Raw genomic sequence first — 22245 nt, 5'->3', positions numbered from 1 at the left:
GTTTATACAGCTTGCATGGGAGCTGTTCCACTGGAACAGGGCTAGCTGGTTAGCATGCTAACTTCATTAGATATCTCTGTGACACAGCACACAGATGTTATAACACCAATTTTTGTATTATTTTACATTCTGTTGATAATTTTTTGTTAATTCTTTAACGTTTTCACCTAAAATCCGTACATTTTGGATCTTGAAAGTAGTGGTGCATTTCATTTGGTCGCCTATTGCCATACCTTCCGGGGAAACATCAGGTGATACTTCTGAGAGTGAGGAACGAAGTCAGTGAATGAGACTAACGAATGAGTCACGTAGATAGATCTCATTGACAATGGTGATTGTTTAACAATAAAGACAACAATTCCCATGATCCCACTCTACTTCCATCTTTTGTTTTGTCTTGATTGAGCAGCAGCTAGTGGCAGAAATAACATACAGTGCATTTATTAAAAGTCTGTCAAACCCCAAAGACTGCTTTGCACACACAAGTAAAGTCAAAAGCTTCTTGTTTTCAGCATACAGAATAAAATCATGACCTGCTGCTGGATTAACACCCCTCCTTTATGGTTCAGTGGGGAATTAATCAGATGTTGCTCCAAAATGTGTCAGTACTCCATTATCCAGACAGTTTAACTACATGCAATCCTCCCGAGGTTCCCCTCACCAGATTTAGCTGCAGATGCTGTTCAGACCTGTTGAAGACATAAAGCACTGCTGTCAGAGTGGCTTATAGGCACATGGACTACACAGAAAGAGGATGAGTCAATCGTGCAACACACCTTGAGCAGAATGACCCGGGCAGATTCTACATTTGCTCGAAAAACATGTCTACAATCCGAGAGCAGGTTAACAAAGAATTGACTAAAGCAAACATATCCCTGTGCAACTGTGCTGGGAGAAAACTAAGCAAAGTAACACAGTAGGTGACCCATTTTTTCGCAGCTACATTATGAGACTAAACTTAGCTTTAAATGGAAACACAGAAGTGGTGCTATTTAAGATCCCATCTGTTGTGAACTGGGACCCCATAAGTCAACGGTTCATTCATCATGTTCAGTGTTTGTGTGAAAAATCTTCAAGGTATGAATTTTCAAAGAGTGGATACAAATAAATGTGTTCATTCTAATACTGCGCAGATATGCAGCAATAAAGTCCTGTGTGTAATCACATGACATGGTCTCTTCTGTTTTAGGTGCTCAATGTGAGTGTGTTGGAGGGAGAGCAGGTGACAGTGGAGGACACGGGCGGCCGAGAACCCTTCATCCTCGCCAACGAGTCAGTCCTGATGAGGGGCCTCGTGCTACGCAGCTGGAGCAACCAGATCTCCATCCGATTCCGCAGTGACCAACAGCACAACTCTGGATTCGTCCTGCTGCATTACCAAGGTGAGACTCAAATAGTATGTTCATTTGGAAAAAAGTAACTAGAACCAGACTTTATGCTGTCATCTCTCCTTGATCATTGTATTTGTTATCAGCCCTTACTGAATTCTGGAACAAAATGCAGCATCATCGGGTGTTGAGACAACAATAATTTACAGACATGTAAGAGGTTCTTCTTCTTTGCTTCTTATCGTGTTGCAGTAATGACCAAATAAGACATGGCGGGAAGAACTGCCACTGCAGGACTCAGCCATGCTAATTTATGTCACATACAGAGAAAAACAAATAGTCTAAAATCATCTCTAGCAACCATCATAAATGTCACCACAGTCCAGTGCATGTCAATAACTGTATACCAACAAAAATAGATAGTGAGTCTACTGCACATCCCCCCTCGTATCCACATATTTCCCCAGATTCCATGACTACCGCATGTTGTTTAATTGGTGTTATTGCCATGGGAATACACAAGTTTTATGCTCAGTTGCTTCCGATCTTGGGGTATCTATGCCCACAACCAGAAGGGAGTGGCAGGACCTCCACTGATGGGATGTATCATGCTCATCATATAATACAGTAAGACATAAAAGATTTGTAACACAGAGTGAGAGTTTTGTACTCTTGTGCTCAATTTACATCAAAAAATGCAGCAGCAGGGTCTGTTCTCTATAAAATGCTCCATTTAAAAAAACTGACTGTTAAGCTGTCTGCAATTTACAGTTACAAGAAAACCAAATCACATGCCCCATGATGTGTACAAGCTTTTTCCATGCTTGTCAGTCACAAGTCTGTGGCAGAAAGGAAGAAAGCCACCCATTCATTTGAACACATTTACTAGTTTTGTGAGTGCTGAATTCCATTTGCCTTTGCAGAGGTTAAAACCACACAGGATAAACTGTTAAATTTGGTCAAATAGCACCTACAAGAGCGTGTGACAGCAGAGATAGTTACTATATGTTGACGCTGAATATGATGGCCCATAAATTCATCCCTCCCTCTCTCTCTCTCTCTCTCTCTCGCTTGTTTTGTGCGTGACATTGATCTTCCGTGTCCGCAACAATGTCTGTTTATCTTAGCAATCACACAAAGTGGCCACCAATTACATGCCCCATCGATTTGAGTTGATGGTGGAAGCCGGTGGACAAAACATTCATTCCCCCACATTACTGTAGCACTTTCATCAGCTCGAAAATGAAAGCAGCCATCAAAACGGCGCTGCTGACGTGGGATAAATCAGCCCATCGCTGCTGGATGTGTGAATATCGGTGTGTGGTCAGGCTGAATGATGACAGCGAGGGGTCAGTGCAGATTTTACAGGGTGATGCATAGATGGGGACAGATGGTGGCAAATGGTTGAAATATATTACCGTGTCAGTGGGTGTACTTTTCTCCTTCACGTCTCCTCTGTGCATTTCAGCTCATCAGCATAATTTTGTGTGAAATGTTTATTGATAAATGGACACTCTGTGCTATTTCTACTAATTTGTATCATTAAACAAGACCTATCCATCTATCCATCATTGCACATTCCCTGTTAGATAAACCCAACGGTCCCACTGCACTATGCCCCTGATGCAGAGAGGGGACAGCAGACTCGGTGGCGACACTATACTAGCTGCTGATGCCCATCAGATTATTAATTGAAACTGCTGGCTGCTGCTTTTTTTTGTGACCCACATGACATTCGCTGACGCTGCTTTGTAAAGATCATGAATAAACAAGTAGTTCCTCATGTTCAATGCAAACATCATATCCTGAAGTCCTGGACAAGCCTCATAACCAGATTATCATGTGCGTATGTGTGCAGGTGCACCCTCTGCATCAGCTGCACACTTGTTAATCAGTTGAAGAAACTATGTAATGATAAAATTATAGGGTAAAAGCTGTAATGATAGAGAGACTAATCCAGGCAGTTATGATTAATATACCCTCGGCAATGGACATATGTGAAATTTACGCTAGGAACACCGGGGATATATCTCAACCACTTATTTTAAATGGCGTATTTGGTCTCCAATTACCCTTTAAAAGCATGATTTTGTAAAAATGTTCTTAGAAATAGCAAGAAATGTTAACCGACGAATGAAAACAGCTGACTGACATGTACTGGTGTTTTCTACAGTACATGTAGTACTGGCATTGTTTGTTTGACACAGTGTCGAAGTTGTGGATGTGATCCATATAGATGACTGTCACTCGTTGGTCAACGTTATTGTGTTGGGTTAGGGGTTAGTGTGTTATGCTGAGTATTTTCATGTAGTACAGTAGCTTAGGCTGGGCTCACACTAAAGGACTTTTGAAAACATAACCAACTGTGAAATCCGGTTGCATCACACACATAAGGAGACTCTTCAACGATGTTCTTCTCACTAACCTCAAACCTGCACACACACTACAGGGTATTATGAAGATTATCGTGCCAGAGGGAGCCGTGCAGCACCTCACGTGCGAAATGTAAGACAAATCTCTAGTAGCCTTATTTTAAGCAGAAGAATCGAGTCTGGATGATAAAATGGTCGGGCTGTCTATACTTCAGTGAGAACAGGAGGTGAGATTTTAGCTGTCAGTTTCATTATCAGTCAAAAGTAGAATGCTAGCTAATGTTAGACTGAAGGGCTAGGGTTGTTTACCGTTGCACCTTCCACTGCTCCAGGATATCTCTCTCATTGGCTGTTGTGAAAGTATTGACATAATGACAACCGCAATCGTCCAGATTTTGAATCCTAGACATCAAAAATGTTTGACATTAATCGGGGCGGCGCCTTATGAGTCTGGAGCAGTTCGGGAGACTTAAGACTGGATTTGTACACCCCTCACATTTCCAGATAATCTTGACATCAAGCCCTCCGCCCATATTTGTCCTTCAGTTGTCAGGAAGGGGCAAATCAGGTCTCTTCTTCTGAGCCCTTATGTGCCCATTACTTTTCAACACAAAGTGACGCTGAAAACATTTTTGTGAACAAGGAAAAAGTCAAAACTAACAAGTGCTATTGTCGTAGAATAGAAAGGTCCAGTGTGTAGGATTTAATGGCATCTCCCACATTGAACACCATCTTATTCTGCCTTATGGTAGCTGCAAAAAATGCAAAAAAAAACCATGAAAGTCCGTTCTTGGCTACTGTAGAAACATGGTGATTCAACACGGTGGACACTAGAATAGGACCTGACTCTGTAGATATCAAAGGTTCATTCTGAGGTAACGACAACACAACGATTCTTAACACTAATGAAAACATAATCATTTTAGCCCCTAAAGTCTTTTAATCCTACACACTTTAAATAAATCTTGAATGGTAAAATGTGCTCCGGACATCCGTAAGTGAAAGTCAGACACCGGTCATACTTGCACCTCGGTACAGAAATGACAGAAACTGTCATTTAGTGCATAATGATAATGATGATGATTGGCTCAGCACAGAGCAGAAACTGAGGTAAGCTGGAAAAAGAGAATTCAAACTCCAATATCATTGAATTATTCTGCTATGAAAACATCAATCCTCTGGTAGAGGTTTGGCCGAGGGCACCAAAATGGCCAGAAACGGCCCTGGGTTGCTCACTGTCTTTATTTAATACAAAGAGGGTTTCATCTTGGCTCAACTCAATAATTTTCCTGCTACATCCTTTTGTGTCTGAGTATTCTCAGCCATTTTATGATATCAATTGTTATGACCGTATAAAACCCTTATGAAACACTGTCACATAGACGACATTCTGTATTGTACACGTTGCCAGCAATAGTGGCATATACAAACCCACATAAAACCCCCACACTCAGATGTATGGAGTTACTTGTCCACCAAACAACCTCTTTGGTTTAGAGGATGATGGGACAAATTTAGTTACACTAATGAGAAAAAATGCAAAGAGCAGATTTCTCGGAGACTAGACATATTGGATACACAGAAGATATTTCAATTTGTGTTCCTCTCCTTGGTAAGCAGAGTATCACCTTGTCCTTTATAATGGGCTGTGAGAAATGTGATTGGACAAGCGTGGAGAAGGAGACAGAACTGTGGAGAGATGGATCTCAGCTCAGGGTAATTAATATCTTCTACGGCGCTGGCTCTGACTGCGATGGCAGACTGATGGATGCCTCTATAATATCGGCAGCGAGCCTGACACTTTGAACATGATTATATGTGTGTTTTACTGTATAGAGTGCACACATCCTCATCTACATAGAACATCCATTGTTCATTCGACAGTTATGTCCAGAGACAGCCACTGTAGCTATATGAAAATAGTGCTTACATGCAACTAACGAAGCATGAACATAAAACACTAATGAATGCATCTTAAGTGTAAACATCCCTACTGAATATGCACACAATCAATCTGCACCATAATAACAGCATATCCATCACTGACAAGGTTCAAGGTTATATCATATATACAACACAGGGCTGCATAACAAAATGAAATAACACAAATATTCCCGGTTTGATCCAGATATTAACATACAATGTATGTAAAAACATGTGCTTATTGTTCAATAATAAGGATTGGCTGAAATGTAATTAAACTAATTAAACTTTAGTAAATTGTTTTTTCACTGTCAATACACACAATAAAAACATACAAAGTAGTTCATCTATAAACATTATTTGGATGGCCATTATAAAGTTGCAACTGATGCAAGGGTTTATTTTGTGTTGAAAATGAAAAATGTTGTTTTTTTTAAAGTATGTATTCAATATATGCAATTTTAGGCAATGCGATGTCCAAAAGAGAAAAGGCAGAAGCAACCCACTGTGTAGGCTATGTCTAATGAACATCGTATGTTGTATTCATTTATTGTATTGTATTGTCATTTTGTCAGAACTTCACACCAGAATCAGCACAAGCCAGTTACAAATGACGGTGCTGATGGAGAGCAAAGCATTTTCATTAGTTAACATTTCTTGGTGCTAGCTATTTTTCACAGCATTCTTTAGAAATAGTAATAATAATAATAATATCTTGGTTTTATATAGCACCTTTCCATTGGCCATTTTAAAATACAGTGGTCCCCAGCATCCCTAGTGTAAACCTATGACACCTATGGTTGGATGTGTAGAAGCCTTTACAATTGCTTCATTAATGGCTTATAAAGCATTTAATTGTTTGTTAAAAGTAAAATAACTATTAACCAAAGTTTAATTAACTACAAACTTTCCATTTAATAGTGTGCTACAATGCATGCAAGCTTGGGTCAGGGTTAGGACACTCCAATACTCCAAGTATTGGCAACCAGATGAGAAATCTAAATACAAAAAAAGGAAATCAAATCTCCACCAACCTTCTGAAAGCAAAGTGATGGCTTATGCAAAATTCAACTAGTTAAAGATATATTTTGACTTTTTTAAACACAGGGATCAATAAGAGCTGTTATTTATTTAAAAAGGAAATTCATTTGTATGCATGAGAATTGTGGATACCAATAATTTAGTGTAACACTGCACATACAAATGTGAGCAACCCAAGGTCAATTTTACCCAGTTAGGAAGTTTCTTCATTTTAAATTAAACTTTATTAATGATGGAATTCAACTGCACCCTCCTCATTATTTAGCTGTTAAATGATTGCTGTTATTTCTGACCTCTTAGGTGAACTTGACTTGTCATTTCAGGATTTTATGAAGTATATACAGCATAATCAATGGCACCACCAATGGCAGTGATGTTTTACAGGAAATATCGATTGGCTGTAACTAATAAGCCAAGTTGACAAGTGAGGTAGCCAGAGGACCTCTGCCACTGGCAGTGATCCACCATTTGCCACAACTTCTCAGTAGCATTGATGAGATGCCGCCTCTAGTCCAAAGTTATTTCTCTTTAATAGCCTTTATTGAGTAAATGACCATTAAAATCGAGTTTTTAACCCAACCACATAAATATCAATAGGCCATATCATGGCAGAACTATGGTCTGGCTCTCTACAACTTAATCACTTTCCAAGAGACAACGCTATTGATCTTTCTGTAAAAGGGAATGCTTTGGTGCACAGCCAGAACACAAGGCTTGGATACAGGGATAGTAACACTGTCACACTGCAAACTGTAAGACTGCTGTCATCTTAGTGGACTAAAACAACAACTGACTAGAAATGAAAAGTCATTAACACAGGGTTTTCTTTCCTCGGAAACTCATTTTATTCTCTAAATGTTGATGTGGTACATGGTGGATTATATTCTCCAAATATACTTTCATTAAATACAACAATAGCAAACGACACAACATTCATTATTCCTATTCTGTTTTCTGTCACTCTATTCCATTATCTCCTGCCCTCACTTTTCCAGGTTTGATCTCATTCCAGCTCTCCACCTGAAGGGATTCAGGCAACACTTGAGATACAACAGAGAAACAGTTTATTAGGTCCAAATTGAAATGCATTTTATTTGTTTGTCCAAATACGGCGGATAACTTAGTATTACCGGCTGCTTCACCTCGTCTGTTTTGCCTGCAATATTTGTCCATTATTGGTTGAAGAGCAGCATTCAGAATTTGAAGTACTCCGGCAAATGAAAAATGTGCATACAGCAGAATAAGGCTCATTAATGGGTGTGTGTGTGTGTGTGTGTGCGTGTGTGCATGTGTGCATGTGTGTGTGTGTGTGTGTGTGTGTGTGTGTGTGTGTGTGTGTGTGTGTGTGTGTGTGTGAATGCAGGAGTCGCAGCAATTGCTCTTTCTGGAAATGTTTTCCTCCTTTAAATTATCTCCGAAAGTTGATCCCTGGCAACTTTTGACACAGGGCTGAAGAAACCGTAACTCATTCTCGGATCCAATATGCAAATTCATGGTTCCATATTTGTTGACGCAAAATACTTGAATTTCAGATACGTGAGAGAGGGCATGAAGTAAGATAAACAGAAATACTTTATATTCAAAAAAGGCAGGACAAATCCATTGCTGCTGCACCGATACGAGATAGAAAAAGAAACAAAGCAAGACAGGATGTGTTCGCCTTGAACTCTTCAAAATGCTCCACTGTGAAATGATAAAAATAAATTGAAAGAAGCATTTAGTGCATGTTCAGATGCCTTATGATGATGTACTGGTAATGGCAAGCTACAGATAAAAAAAACTACTTCTTAACTTTAAACTCTCCCAAAGGTTTTCATCTATTTTTTCCTCACCTTTTTCATGGACACCTATTTTAAAACAATTTACAAACAAAGTACCAATACATGTCACACATAAATTATGTTCAACATTGACATTATGGCATTAATGTCAGTAATGTCTCCTTGTTTTGACCTGTGATGCCCCTTCTCATCTAAACAGTGTCATTTTGAATGACATATGGGAATAAAGTGAGGTGTGCATCATTTCCACACTTGGTTCCGCAACTAGGACACCCGATTATCCGACACATCCTCATACCTAAGCGACTGAATAGGTTGACTGCCAGTGCCTCTCAAAACGACATATATCAGCCTTCCCAAAACAAAATGACCTTTGCAGAGTAGCAGCGTCAGGCGAACCTTTGTCGTATGCTTGCAGTTTTAGTAAATGCTACTTATGTTACTTAAAAGTTCCATGTGTAAGAATTTTCAGACATTCAGAGATGAACTAACATGATAGTTATATCATGTTAGTTCATCTAACATTGACATCTATGTTGTTTATGTATTGTGTTGATGAGATATCTTAGAAGTCTTATCTCATATCCATTGAAGTTAGCGTGCTAACCAGATAGCCCCAAGACTTATTGTACCTTCAGAGGTAGCAAACAACACCAACACTCCCCCGGTGCTCTGAGCTCCCAGTCCAGGCAGAGTCAGCTAATGCAATTGCTAGCTAGATAGTTAAGTTAGCTTACTGGCTAAAGGCAGCTACAGTTAGCAGCAGTAAGCGCCTCCTTTGCTGCCATTATATTTACTATGGCCACTAGAGGTCGCTGCCTGACAAAAAATGTAAATACATGCCATAATAAGCTGCTTGCACAGTCGACCTATTAGTCATTTGTCTGATGAGGATGGGCTTTATTATCTATTTGACTGTAAAAAAAAATTGAAATGTAAATATTGCTATCTACATATCACTTATTTACACAGGGATCCATCAGAAAGGCAATAAACACAGACACAAGCAAAGCAATTTCATTTGTGTATTGTACATATTTTCAAATTTTGTCTCTCTACAAAAGCTGAAAATTAATCTGAAATGCTAAATTCCTTACTAGTCATGTTGTAAAACTGAAGGTTTACCTGTCTACTTCCATTGTGACCATTTCCTCTGCTCAACAAGGAAACACTAAGTAAAGACATAAGCTCCGCATCTGTTTCCTGTGGCCCTACAGTACCATCAGCTAATCTTCCTGGCTGTCTGCACCGTGGATCTATTATTTGTAATGGCAAAACAATCAGACTTTATGGCCCAGCACCACATCTACTGGAATGGAGGCAGCACGTAATTTAATACTTCAGGAATTGGCTCTACAATTTCTGCCTCTGGCTCTCCCACTGCATGCTCAATGGGGATGTAAATGCTGCTATGATAATGGCAATAACTAGGTTCATTGGAGCTAGTGATAAACTATGAATGGAATGGATGACCCAGGGGCAGCGTACCTCGTCCCTGTGGCTCACTGATTTACTGCAAAAGAAAGGCCTGTTTCATTATGGTGGAAACCAGTGGCTTGTGTAAAAGAAAAACCAGCCACTTTATTAAACCATCGTAGATGGGGGCAGTTTCACAAGCCTTTATGGCCATTATGCATTTAGGGCTGTTTTCCCTCGAGTTCAGATCAAAGATTGATAGAACAACATTTTTTTGAATATCCCATTTAGCTTCAAGGTGATGCTAGAAATACCAGTAAAGTGTTGTTTTTCACCTACAAATGACTGGCTGCATTGAAAGCACTCCAAATCCAACCTGCTGCAGAGTGTCCCATCTTTTTTGTGCTGTTTAACCTCTACTTGCTCAGCATCTGTGCACGGAAAGACCTCAGAATCCAAATAGATTTATTATTCATGTGTGTGGACCAACATGTTGTCTGTCAAGTGTCAGCTTTTGCTTTCGTCATGCCCGCTGCTCGAGCTCTAAACGTACAATGTTAAGAGGCCCTTTGGCTATTTATCATTGGACCTGTGTCCCAATCTTTTTAACAGCTGGTGTTTACTTTGTCAGGACAGTTTAGATTGGGCCAGGCATGTTTTAAACCACGCCAAAAATAAACCTCAGGTTGTGACTTTCTATTTCCTCAGTAAACATTGCATTTTAATACTGATAGGATGTTGCCAATTCTGTCTTTTTCATGGCAATAGAAGTTCATACTGCAGTGATAGAAGGTTCGGTTTCATTTGATCAGAATCAAGCACAAAAGCTGTATCGAAGAAAAACATAGAAACAGGTAATACTTCATTTTACAGGTCTTTACTGGTTTCTGTCTTAACCTCCCCTCAGCAGGCCATTAAATTGGTGTTAGTTGTTGCAGCTCTATTCCCAACTAGTTTCTGATTAACACCTGTTGTTCATGCCAGCATAACTATCAACTAGTTTCTGTCCAACTTCCCCTCAGCAGGCCACTAAATTAAAGTGAGTTGTTGCAGCTTAACAACAAAATAAATTCTGTCCAACTTCCCCTCAGCAGGCCACACAATTAAAGTGAGTTATTGCAGCTTAACTTTGAACTAACTTCTGTCCAACCTCCCCTCAGCAGGCCACTAAATTGAAGTGAGTTGTTGCAGCTTAATTTTCAGCTAGTTTCTGTCAAACTTTTGCTGGTCAGTAAATTGAAAAAAGGGGAAATTAGATAGAAACTAGCTGGAATTTAAAATGGCATGATAAGGAGATGTTAATGGAAACAAACTGGTTGGAGGTTTCCGGGAAATGTATTTAAGAAATTAACAGCTATCTATTAATTGATTGTTGGAAATATTAAATAATATTGGGGTAATTTACTATGATCCAATCTTACTTGGTAAGGAAGTACCATTAGAGTATTATCCTTAAACAATATCTTCTGTGACAGCAGTATGAACCTCTATTGACATGGAAGAGGTAGAAGAGGCAACATCCCTGGTAATTACCACCTACTTACCATTACATTTCCAGACCTGTAAAATGAAGTGTTACCCATCATCTAAGTCGATTTCTATAATCATGCCCCCACCAAACAGCCCTTTAACTGTGCAGCTGAGAAACACTGCAGTCCTCTTCTTGATTCTGTAAACACCAAATAACCTGAATCATATTAACATAAGTAGATTAAGGTGTTTACACTACATAGCCCTTGCCTGATTATCATCATAATTGCTTTTAAGACTGCAAATACAATTTCAACCCAGACAGGTCTTCCAGTATACCCTTTCCCGTGTTGTTTTCTCCTTCTATTAGCTCTTACTTAGGCTTTGCACACACCCCATTAAGCTAAAACATGCAAACTTTGGGTAAAGTCGGCTTTAAAAGGTTTCTGCAATTTTTCCCGTGCACAAGCACACTGTTATTGTAGCGCAAGCCATAGTGGGTCCAATTATGTAGCATGTTTTGTTGTTAACACATTTCCAGAAGTTTAAAAGTTTGAGTCTGGTCATTAAAGTGCCTACACTAATGAGGTAGAACAGTGTGGTTATTAGACAGGAAAAGAAGGTTGTTTAATAGCTTCCATTACAGACTTGGTTAGCTCACTCCATTATCCATGTGAACTCCATCCCATCCTACACCATTCATTTAAAAGCAGGGACAGAACAACAACGCAAAGCAAGTCCAGGAACATTGATCTTACCCTGCTGGAATCACGACTCTTTGACAACCACTACAGAGGCAATTCCTCTTCCAGCTATCACATTACAGGCCCCTATGATGTTCAACTGATCAGCAACATTTCCATTTGTCAAAGTATTTGCAGTGGCTCTACACCGCACCACACAGTGATGTTAATTACTGTAGTGCTGCAAACATGTCTCTGAACATTTGCATACTGCGTGAGCTGGTAAAATGCAATTAATTAAGAAATGAGTGTTTATAAACAAAGTTGAAGGTTGGTTAAAGCCCCTCTAATTGTGTGTGTGTGTGTGTGTGTGTGTGAGAGAGAGAGAGAGAGAGAGACAGAGAGAGAGAGAGAGAGAGAGGAGAGAGACAGGAAGGCAGAGACAGAGATTTAAAACATTGTACCTGATTTATTTACACAAACAATGGAAAAAAACAATTTGTTCTTTGCCCTCTTTTTTTTTTCCAAATGTCCATGGGCGCTCAGTGATGGTTTGGAGGAGAGACAACATGGTCAACAATGCAACACAACAGCACGGGATATACACAATGGAGAACACAGAGGATTATGTTGTGGTGCCAGTTAACATTGTTGGCTGTTTGTTTTGGCAAGAATTGGACTTTTGTTCAGAATGAAAAATCAAGTCTTTGGCAATTACATATCTAAAAACAGATTTAGTCATTTTTGTCATTTTTATGTCCCGTCAGCGTCAGTTTGCTGAAAGAATATTTCAAATTGGGATAAAAATGAAGTTTCAAGACGTGTCTCTTGGTAAAGTGTTTCATTATCAGGACTTACATAGTTATTTGCAATCTCATTACAAAGCCAGTAATAAGCAAATAAATTATCTATGTTATACTGAATTGCAGTAGAGCATTAGCGTGTTTTTATCATTACTCTGTGACATCTCGGGCGTAACAGGTCACACACTGGACAGACCACAGCAACAATCACACATTTTAATACTGACGTTAAACTAGCGGAGCTAAATTAGCAACACTTGTCCTCCTTCAAAGGAATTCACTGAATATTCAATAATGTATTGCTTATCAAAAAATAATGCATTTCAATTTCAGCATTTGTTTATACTGTAATTCATTCTATTATTAACTTTACCTTTTCTTTCCTCTCCAGCCTTCATCCTGAGCTGTTCATTCCCCAAAGAGCCCGCCGGTGGAGAAGTTTCGGTGACGCACCTCCACGCTGGCGGAGAAGCCTTCTTCCGCTGTTTCACCGGCTACAAGTTGCAAGGCCCCAAAATGCTCACCTGTCGCAATGCAACCACGCCTTACTGGAGCGGGAAGGAGCCCCGTTGTGTGGGTGAGAAGACAAGCCGGTTCTTTGCCAGATACATGTCAGCTCATTAAAACCAGGGCAATAACATGAAAGCACCTTACTGAACAGCTCAAAATGTAATTACACAAACTATATCTGTACACACTGTATACTGTATATATACCTCCAGGTTAATTTGGATATTGGCTAGCTTTATTTTTTTTGGATTCAATTTATTTTTTGTACTCAATTACCATCTAGTAGTTAACAATGACTTGGGGCTGGTTTCCGAAGCAAACTTGTACTTGTATTTAAATTTGTCCAAATGTTTCCAAGGACCTTTATTAAATTAGAAACCGAGGGAGGCATTTTTTACAATTAAAATAATGAGTTAATAATTTAAAGTGAAAACTGAAAATTGGAGATTATTGTGGGCACTTTTCTCTTCCCTAGAACACAGGTGATTTTGATTAACGCGAGCTTTCACTGCGTTGTCTCCTACCGAGTTGATTGGTTACACTCCAGGCCAAATGAGTGTGTTTGCATGTGATTAGAAGCACAGCGAGCTATTCTTCGGAGACGGGGCAAAACAAGGCCATTGGACCTGGCTTCCTTAATTAGAACTGGGCCGCGTGACTATCCTTCTCCTGCTGGTAAAGGCTCATCTGCCAGTTCTTGCCTTCCTCTGTGCCTGCCTGCAGCTGCTCTGAACTGATAGTGTTACTGCTGCCATTTTTGCTGTTCTCTTTACAAGTCCATCACACACAGTCACACACTCTAAGACCCAGGTGAGCCACCCGGTGTAGTCCAGCCACACTCCACTAGCTACTGATGCAATCTTTGCCCAGGCAGGGACTTTTCTTCAAACCCCCTCTACCACAGTTGGTATCATTACTTTTCTCATGCAGTCTTACTCTTTGTCTTCTTCCTCTCTTCTCTCACTGACTTTTGTCTCACATAGCGTCCTGTGGGGGAATGATAAAAAATGCCACCTATGGTCGCATCATCTCTCCTGGTTTCCCAGGCAACTACAGCAACAATCTGACATGCCACTGGGTCCTGGAGGCCCCTGAAGGCCAACGCCTTCACATTCACTTTGAGAAGGTGGCTCTGGCAGAAGACGATGACAGGTAGTGTATGCACACTGCTAAATATCGAAAACACATGCTGACAATGAGAATTTGTGTCCCGGGCTAATAGGCAGGCAGGCAGAGCTTCGAACTCATTTTCTGAATAGCACTCTGACTGTGGACAGATCATTAAAGCCCTCAAAGGCTATAAATAACCAAAATCTTCAGGGAGTGACAGATGAATTTGAAAGGACCTTTTATCATTATAATCCTTTAACAGTGTTCCATCAAGCGAATGAATTGAGAGGACTACAGAGGGTAGTGAGAGGCAGGAGACAGCAAATTGCATCACATTTTTCAGTAACTACTGATCCACATGGCTATTGTCACACACGGCCATTCACCTCATTACAGAGTGGTGGAAAGTGTTATCGCAAAGTTATTACAGCCACAACTGGAACAGTGAACAGCTCTCGGATAGCCTGTAACTTCTTTTTCAATGCTTCTCTTACCTTTCAAGGCCCACTTACATCTATTTGAATCTATTCCTTCTCTGTGTGTTTAGGCTGCTGATTAAAAATGGCAACAACATAGACTCTCCCCCTGTGTACGACTCCTATGAGGTTGAATACTTGCCCAACGAGGGTGTGCTCAGTACTGGCCGTCACCTTTTTGTAGAGTTCACCACAGACGGGACGATGACCTCCACTGGTGCAGCCATCAGATATGAAGGCAGGTTGATCGTGCACTTCTTGTCACGTACCCTTGCTTACCTTGTCACATATGTTTGATGCCACGTATTTCTTCTGTCCACAGCTTTTGCCAAAGGTATGTGCTATGAGCCCTTCGTGAAATACGGCAACTTCAGCAGCAGTGACTCCACCTACAGTATGGGGGCAGTGGTTGAATTCTCATGCAACCCTGGCTACACACTGGAGCAAGGCTCTGTAGTGATTGAGTGTGTGGATGCACAAAACCCACAGTGGAATGAGACCGAGCCGGCTTGTAGGGGTAAGTCAACTAAGTTCACCCACTTGGGTAATTGTGAGACATTAGAGATATATTCTGCTCATTTTCTGGTTCAAACTTTTGTTTAGTAATACTACAAAAATGACTTTACATGATTTAATACTCAGAAAACACATCCGTTTTCTCATACTGTCCAGTGCTGCAGTGCTGTATTCCCCCTCTGTCTGAGACGCTCTGTTTTTAGCTCCCGTCCCTTTAAGGCCCCCCTTCTGAATGACCAGTCTGCTCTGATTGGTCAGCTCACACACGCCTAATTTAGCTTCCCCTCTTAGCGGCATAACTACAGTGAATATCATCACAAGAACCATTGCTAAACCAAAAACTTCACCACCGCACATTATATGATTATTATATGATCCGTATTAGCCTCAGCCTCACAGACTTGTACCAACAACCGTGATATTCGAACAATAAAATGTTAACATCATGTTAATTATAGACATATGATAATCAAAAAACAAACGGGAGATATCGACTCTCCCTCCTCCTCCCTACACTTGTATAACAAATGCTTTTCATATGACAAAACACACAATAAACAAAGTTAAGATCGATTTAAGAGCATTTTTTTTCCTTCAAATTTTCTATATAGAAATGCAACAGTATCGTTATCGTGAATTCTTTTGGCAATCTGATATCATGACAGCCCTATTAACAGTCTTTGTATGGTGTTAGCAAGCTAACTGCTGGGTGCTAATTAAAAGTACACATAACAGGTGTGCTTAGCTCTTACGTTCAACATAATGCTCGTGCTAACAGTCCAGCACTTAATTCTTACGTGTCAAACCAGGCACTAGGCGTAAATTATGCAAATATGTGATATGGTAATATAGTATAATGTCAAGAAGTCACCGAATTAAAGGCGGGACTACTGACGAGGCATTTCAGGCACTTCGTGCACTTCAGGAGCAGTGCTTTCTGTGGGGGAGAGGAGCTCCCATTGGCACAAACTTTGGGCTTTTTTAACTTTAAAGACCTTTTTATGTGCAAGAACCTATACAACTCACTGAAGGAAAAGAGAAAAAAAAAAATGAAAAAGCATAATAGGTCTCCTGCTTCCACTGGAGCAGAAATGACTGACCTATAATGACCCAAGGCCTTCATTGTCTTCTTGATCACTGCAGGACTTAGTGAAGTCTTTATAGTTAAATATTAAAAGGAGCACTTGCAGTTAACTATATCTTCCTACAGTAAGCTGCTTTCCTTTGATCAACGATAAATTTCCCCTTAAAATTGTAACAGTGATTTACTCTGACATGTGCGCTCGCAGGGCAGATTTTTGGAAGTGCTAAAGATTAAAAGGCATACAATAGTTGGCCTAAGATGAACACTGCCAAACTGCACAGACTTCATACCATACTAAATAGCTCCCCCTGAGCTCTTCCCTTCTCCTCTTCCTTCACACACACATACACACACACGCACATGCACAACACACTGACCTCACCCCCTCCTTCTTTGTTGGCCGCTTGGTCATTCTGCCACACAGTGAAATTGAAAAGCTCTCTAGTAAAGCTGGATATGAGAAAATTTAATTTCTGCTCCTGTGGGTCATGGTCACCAAGCGGCTCAGTGCTAGTATGCAGTTTTACAAGGTTCATGTCAAGGAGCCTGCACGCTCGATTTCAGCTGCATTTTATTAAGCATTGGTACCATCATATGAAGTCACATATTACTTCATGTGCATTTTTAAGCTCCTTTTACTCGTTACTTGCACATGACAATTAGCATGATTTGATATTTATTTTGCTTGTTAAAGTGATTGTTATCTATATTTCCTGTGTCTTGGGCCCAGTCCCAGCTGTGGTGATTTGTCCTGCGTTACTGTGGCAGTCCTGGTATTATCAGAAAGCAAATTTACCATTTATCTGAGAAAAGCATGGATGCTCACGATTTGTTCACTATCTCAAGCCATCAGTTAAGTCATTAAATTAAAAAAGAACACTGCTTCATTACCTGGCCATTAGCAGTGCTTTATAGGCTCACATTAGCAACCCGAGCTCCTACCCTGCCAGTCTACACTGATATTAGAGGACAGGACTTTAGCTAGATTTCAGGCATCGTATGCCATCAAATAGGGGAATGCAACATTGGAACATGTCAAAATGTGGGTCTGTCATGCACAAATCAGCAATAACAACAGCAACGAAAAATCACTTTATAGATTTGGTTGTCTGTATGATTCTCTGTCAGGAAATTGTGAGGAAGTCAGATGAGAGTCACCTTAAAGGACAATTTTCTGAGAAAGACATGATCGATATTTGAGTGTGTGACCGATTGAGTCAGCCTTGTCATGACGTCTGCACTGTTACCTGACAGTAAATAAGACAATCTGAGATTCTGAAGAGAACACTATCGGGTCCTCTCTCCATACCATGTATTAAAGAGATCTGATTCATCATACTGAATCTGTAATTCTTCAGAGAATTAGCAACTCTCAAACTTCAACAAGGCGGTTTTCCCTTACAACACCCTACTCCTAGGCTTGAACTCAGTAGGACTAAGTGATAGGGGCAAGGGATGTATTGGGATTGGGTCTTAAAATTTGATGCAATGCATAGATTTGTTTCTTAGTTTCAACCTGAGGTGTTTGTGCTTTGCAGCTGTGTGCAGCGGGGAGATCACAGACTCTGCCGGTGTGGTGTTGTCTCCCAATTGGCCCGAGGCCTACGACAAGGGGCAGGACTGCATCTGGGGTATCCATGTGGAAGAGGACAAGAGGATCATGCTTGACATCCAAGTGTAAGAGACTGCACTCAGGTGCAAGAGTGAGAAATCACACAGAGGAGGTCAGATTGACCTCAAGATGGTAAACACTCCATCTTGAGACACTGGAACACACACGCTCACTTTCTTTCTCATCTTTTTCTCTTTCACATAAACACGCTGTGACGTGCACATGGGGAAGTGTTTCTGTGGTTGCAGTCACTAATTAGTTTTTTTTTTTCTCATCCGCTACATTAAGAATTCTGTGTAGCTTCCAGCTCGCTCTCTGACCAGATTAGCCAGTAAGCCTCCCTGCTCCCACTTCCCTGGTGTGTGTCTCAGAGTTGGCTTTGAAATGAATATGCTCTGGCAGTAAACTACTCTGAGCCACTTATCCAGCCGTCCCAACTGTAATTCAACACACATGCACACAGATGTCACAATAGACAGATGCACACACAAATATAGGCACACTTCACCCATCACTCTTACTGTACATGACTTGTCAACACTACCCAGTGAGCAAAAAGTGGTCTAGATCACGTCTTTTAGACGTCATTTATGGACATCCAAGACGTCTAAAAGACAGCCTCTGGGGAGCCAGAATGAAAGTTTTTTATACGTCTTTTCTGGACGTTGTATAGACGTTGATATGTCGTTTGTCGACTAATTCTGGCTGTCCGTGGACGTCCAGATCATAGCCAGTATGAACGTCTATTCTTAACTAATTCTGGATGTCAGTGGATGTCTAGATTATGGCCTGACTGGACGTCTTTTCTCAACATCATTTATCAACTAATTCTGGCTGTCAATGGACGTCCAGATCATGGCCTGGCCCAACGGACATGATATCAACCTGTTTTGGACGTCCACAGACGTTGCCTGCTCAGTGGGTACTCACACACCCCTGCTTTCTCATCCAAGTTATTGCTCCTAAATGAAGTGTAAATGATCACATCGCTTTGTTTTCTTTGTTTAACGCTAAATGTCTTTTTTTTTAAACAAAACAGTTCGATGTATGCCTGAGACTCTGCATCTTTGTCTGCTTATCTTATGCAGATCTATCTGCTGCCTTGTTTGAGTGACTACCACAATATTTCCATGGAATCCTGTGAATAGCTCAAAAACTACAGCATAAGTGATTTGCGTTATTGCCTGAAGCACTTGCACACAAGAGGGGGCAGAGAGGTTCAAATTAAACCAGTGGGAATACTGCCTGGGGTTGGAGAAAAACAGAGTCACTGACAAATCTCAAACAGAGGCTAATATTAGCTATTGGTTATGGTGCTCATTTATGTATGCAGGCATTTGCATCCTTCACTTTTTATGTTCACAAAAAGGTTCACATTCATAATTCATTCACTCTTGCTGTAAGAATCAATATATATTTCTAAGCAGTTGTAATTATGACATATGGTTCTGGATGCTTTGCTGATGGAGACAGATTTCAATCCACAGTAGAAGACCACCTAGAAAGAGCAAAAATCATTTTCATCATCATTATCATTTTATGCCAGTTGTTAAGTTTGTTTTTGTGCATTTCTTAGTCAGAGCAGTGTGTAAAGCATTACACGAGACACTTCAAAAAGATGAATACATGAAAACTAATGGGCAAATAACAAAAACTCATAAAAGTTTTAAAAATTTGTTTACCTGAATCCAGACACAATTTGGGAAGAAGGCACACTGCCCCTAGCAATCAAGGTAAAATGTGTTTCTTGACTCATTAGCAGTATTATTAGTATCAGCCTGGAATATCATAAATACGTGACAGTATTTTTCACTTAAAACATGGCTGAGATCCGTATTGGCTCAGGAGGTAGAGCGGGTCGTCCACTAGTCCATCAGAAGGTCTGATTAGTGGACAGAAATATTGTGAGGCGCTTTGGTTAGAAAGAGCTGTGTCACTCCTGATGAGCTGTTTGGCACCTCGCATGGCAGCCTCTGCCATCAGTGTATGAATGTGTGTGTGTATGGATGAATGTGAAAAACGTTGTAAATGGTTCAAGCAGTCAGTGGCCTAGAAAAAAGCAGGTACATTTACTAGGATTTATCATACTGAAAATCATAGAAATGATCATTTCAACATTGGAGTAACATTTTATTGTACTGGCACAACACATCCTCATACCTCAAAGACTAAATACATCGATTGCCAGGGATTCCCAAAACAATACCGTTCCCAAAGCGACCTAGCCTATCATGTATGATGGTTAGACAGTAGTCGGACAGGTGTGCTGGAACTTCATCACATCCAGCCCTCTTGGTAACAAGGTTATCGTTGTAAAACGGTCACAGTTTGGTTAAAAAAAAATATAAGCGGTGCATTACGACCCGCATTGACGTTTGTTGTTAGGCGCTGACCTCTAGTGGCTGTAGTAGTTATTACAGCTGTAGAGAACAAAGTGAGGAGATGTAATATAAAGAGCAACGACTCTTTATAGGGAGGGAGTCAAGGAGACTGCTGTTCATGTCTAGTGTGAAACCAGAAGTCAAAGGTGAGTTTTTTGTTTTACTTTACGTAACACAGTGAAATACAACGTTACCTAAGTTACTTAGGTAATGTTGGTACATTTGTAATGGGGGTTACAGAGGTGATGTAATGATTCAAACCCAAACCGTAACCCAACCTAACCAAGTATTTTTTTGCCTAAACCTAACCAGGGAGACACCTCACTTCCTTCTCTGCTCCTGTCATAATTACTACAGCCACTGGGGGTCAAGGCCTAACATTTAACAAAAATAAGATGTAAATAAATCGTCTGCTCAGAGGACATGTACGGCTGTTTTTCCTGTGAGGACAAGCGGACAGATTAAAATAACAGTCATCTTTTAGATGAGGCTGAATTCCATCTGAAATACTGATTAAAATAGCTTGAGGGATTCCCTCACAGCTGTGGTCTACAGTCGACAGAGGGTTCAGTGTAAGCCTGGCTGCTTTCTGTACTGGCTCAGTTTTGTATGCAGCTGCATGGTTACAATACACATAATGCCCCAAACTTTATCTCTCAGGCTTACAGCAACTTAGATATGAGCCATCACTCAAATATGATCTACAGATCAAAAGGGAATAATAGCATCAGAAAGGATACCAATGATACACAAAGTCTGAATAGCACGCAGGGTTTGAGTGACCCTGCCCACCTCCCTGTTCTTTAGTTGGAGATTAAGTCTCAGTGATTAATGTCTGATGTAAGTCACCCAGTGCACCTAGGGTAAAAAGAAAGATCAGAGAGGATTTTTCTCCCCAGGAATAAGTAAACAAGTTTGATTTGAGGTATACCGATTTTCATTCAGAGATCTCTTTGAAATAAATTGCCCCGGACTTAAGTTTGTTTTAATCCGAGCCACATGAGGCTGCTCGCTGTAAATTAATGGTGCTGTGGCCGCGTGTAGTTTATCTCAAGGTTGGTCATGCATGGCCTCGATGGCAGCAGAAACCCACAGCCTGTCTGATCCCCGCAGACCCTACCATTACCCTCATGTCTGGCCTGCTCATCATGAGAATGGCATTCCTAAAGGCTCGGTCAACATGTAATTTGTGCAAAAGTGTGTGTTTGTGTGCGCGCGTTGTGCATGTCGAAGTGACAAAAGGCCCTTGTTGATGAGAGCTGTCTCATTATAAGGGTGGGCACACACTTTTCCACATTAATGAGAATGTTTTCTGTATTATCATTCATCACTGCGCCTCTGCTGGCAATTACAGAGGAGCAGTGTGCATAATGAGGACTGATTAATTAATTTAGGCCAAACAGGAGGGCTGGCTCGTTGCTAATTAGCATGGAGCATGGCTCGAGCAAGAGCAGGAGACAAGAGGTTACAGCTGATATCCGCACCTGTGGAACACAACAAGGTAAATGGTTCATGCGGATTTTAGCATTCAGAGTGTACTGTCTCTAGAAGTGTATTTCACATGTCTACACAGTGAAGAAGTCTGTTTTACAGTTGAATAATATTTTATGTCATTTCACCCAGCAGAATCAGACCTTAAAGATATGGCATACTGGGTTTATAGAGTCCTCTTGTGGAGACTCGGAGCATTACATGTCATGTGAACGTGCATTTGTGCTGCTTATACAGACACCTGAAAG

The 22245-nt window shown here is 40.5% G+C and overlaps 1 protein-coding gene across 1 annotated transcript in view; it reads left to right on the top strand.

Annotated features, from left to right (window-relative positions):
• Positions 1–22245, top strand: part of LOC141007427 (seizure protein 6 homolog) — a 101021-nt gene that overhangs the window by 67522 nt on the left and 11254 nt on the right. Inside the window, exons 4-9 of the mRNA XM_073479791.1 lie at positions 1190–1382; positions 13209–13394; positions 14311–14479; positions 14985–15151; positions 15236–15430; positions 18052–18190. Of these exons, the coding sequence (XP_073335892.1) occupies positions 1190–1382; positions 13209–13394; positions 14311–14479; positions 14985–15151; positions 15236–15430; positions 18052–18190 (1049 nt within the window). The remainder of the gene's footprint in view (positions 1–1189; positions 1383–13208; positions 13395–14310; positions 14480–14984; positions 15152–15235; positions 15431–18051; positions 18191–22245) is intronic.

The sequence above is a fragment of the Pagrus major genome, chromosome 13, assembly GCF_040436345.1.
Source record: "Pagrus major chromosome 13, Pma_NU_1.0".
Lineage (NCBI taxonomy): Eukaryota > Metazoa > Chordata > Actinopteri > Spariformes > Sparidae > Pagrus > Pagrus major.
The sequence above is the reverse complement of the archived record's forward strand: the minus strand, read 5'-3'. Positions and strand labels throughout refer to the sequence as shown.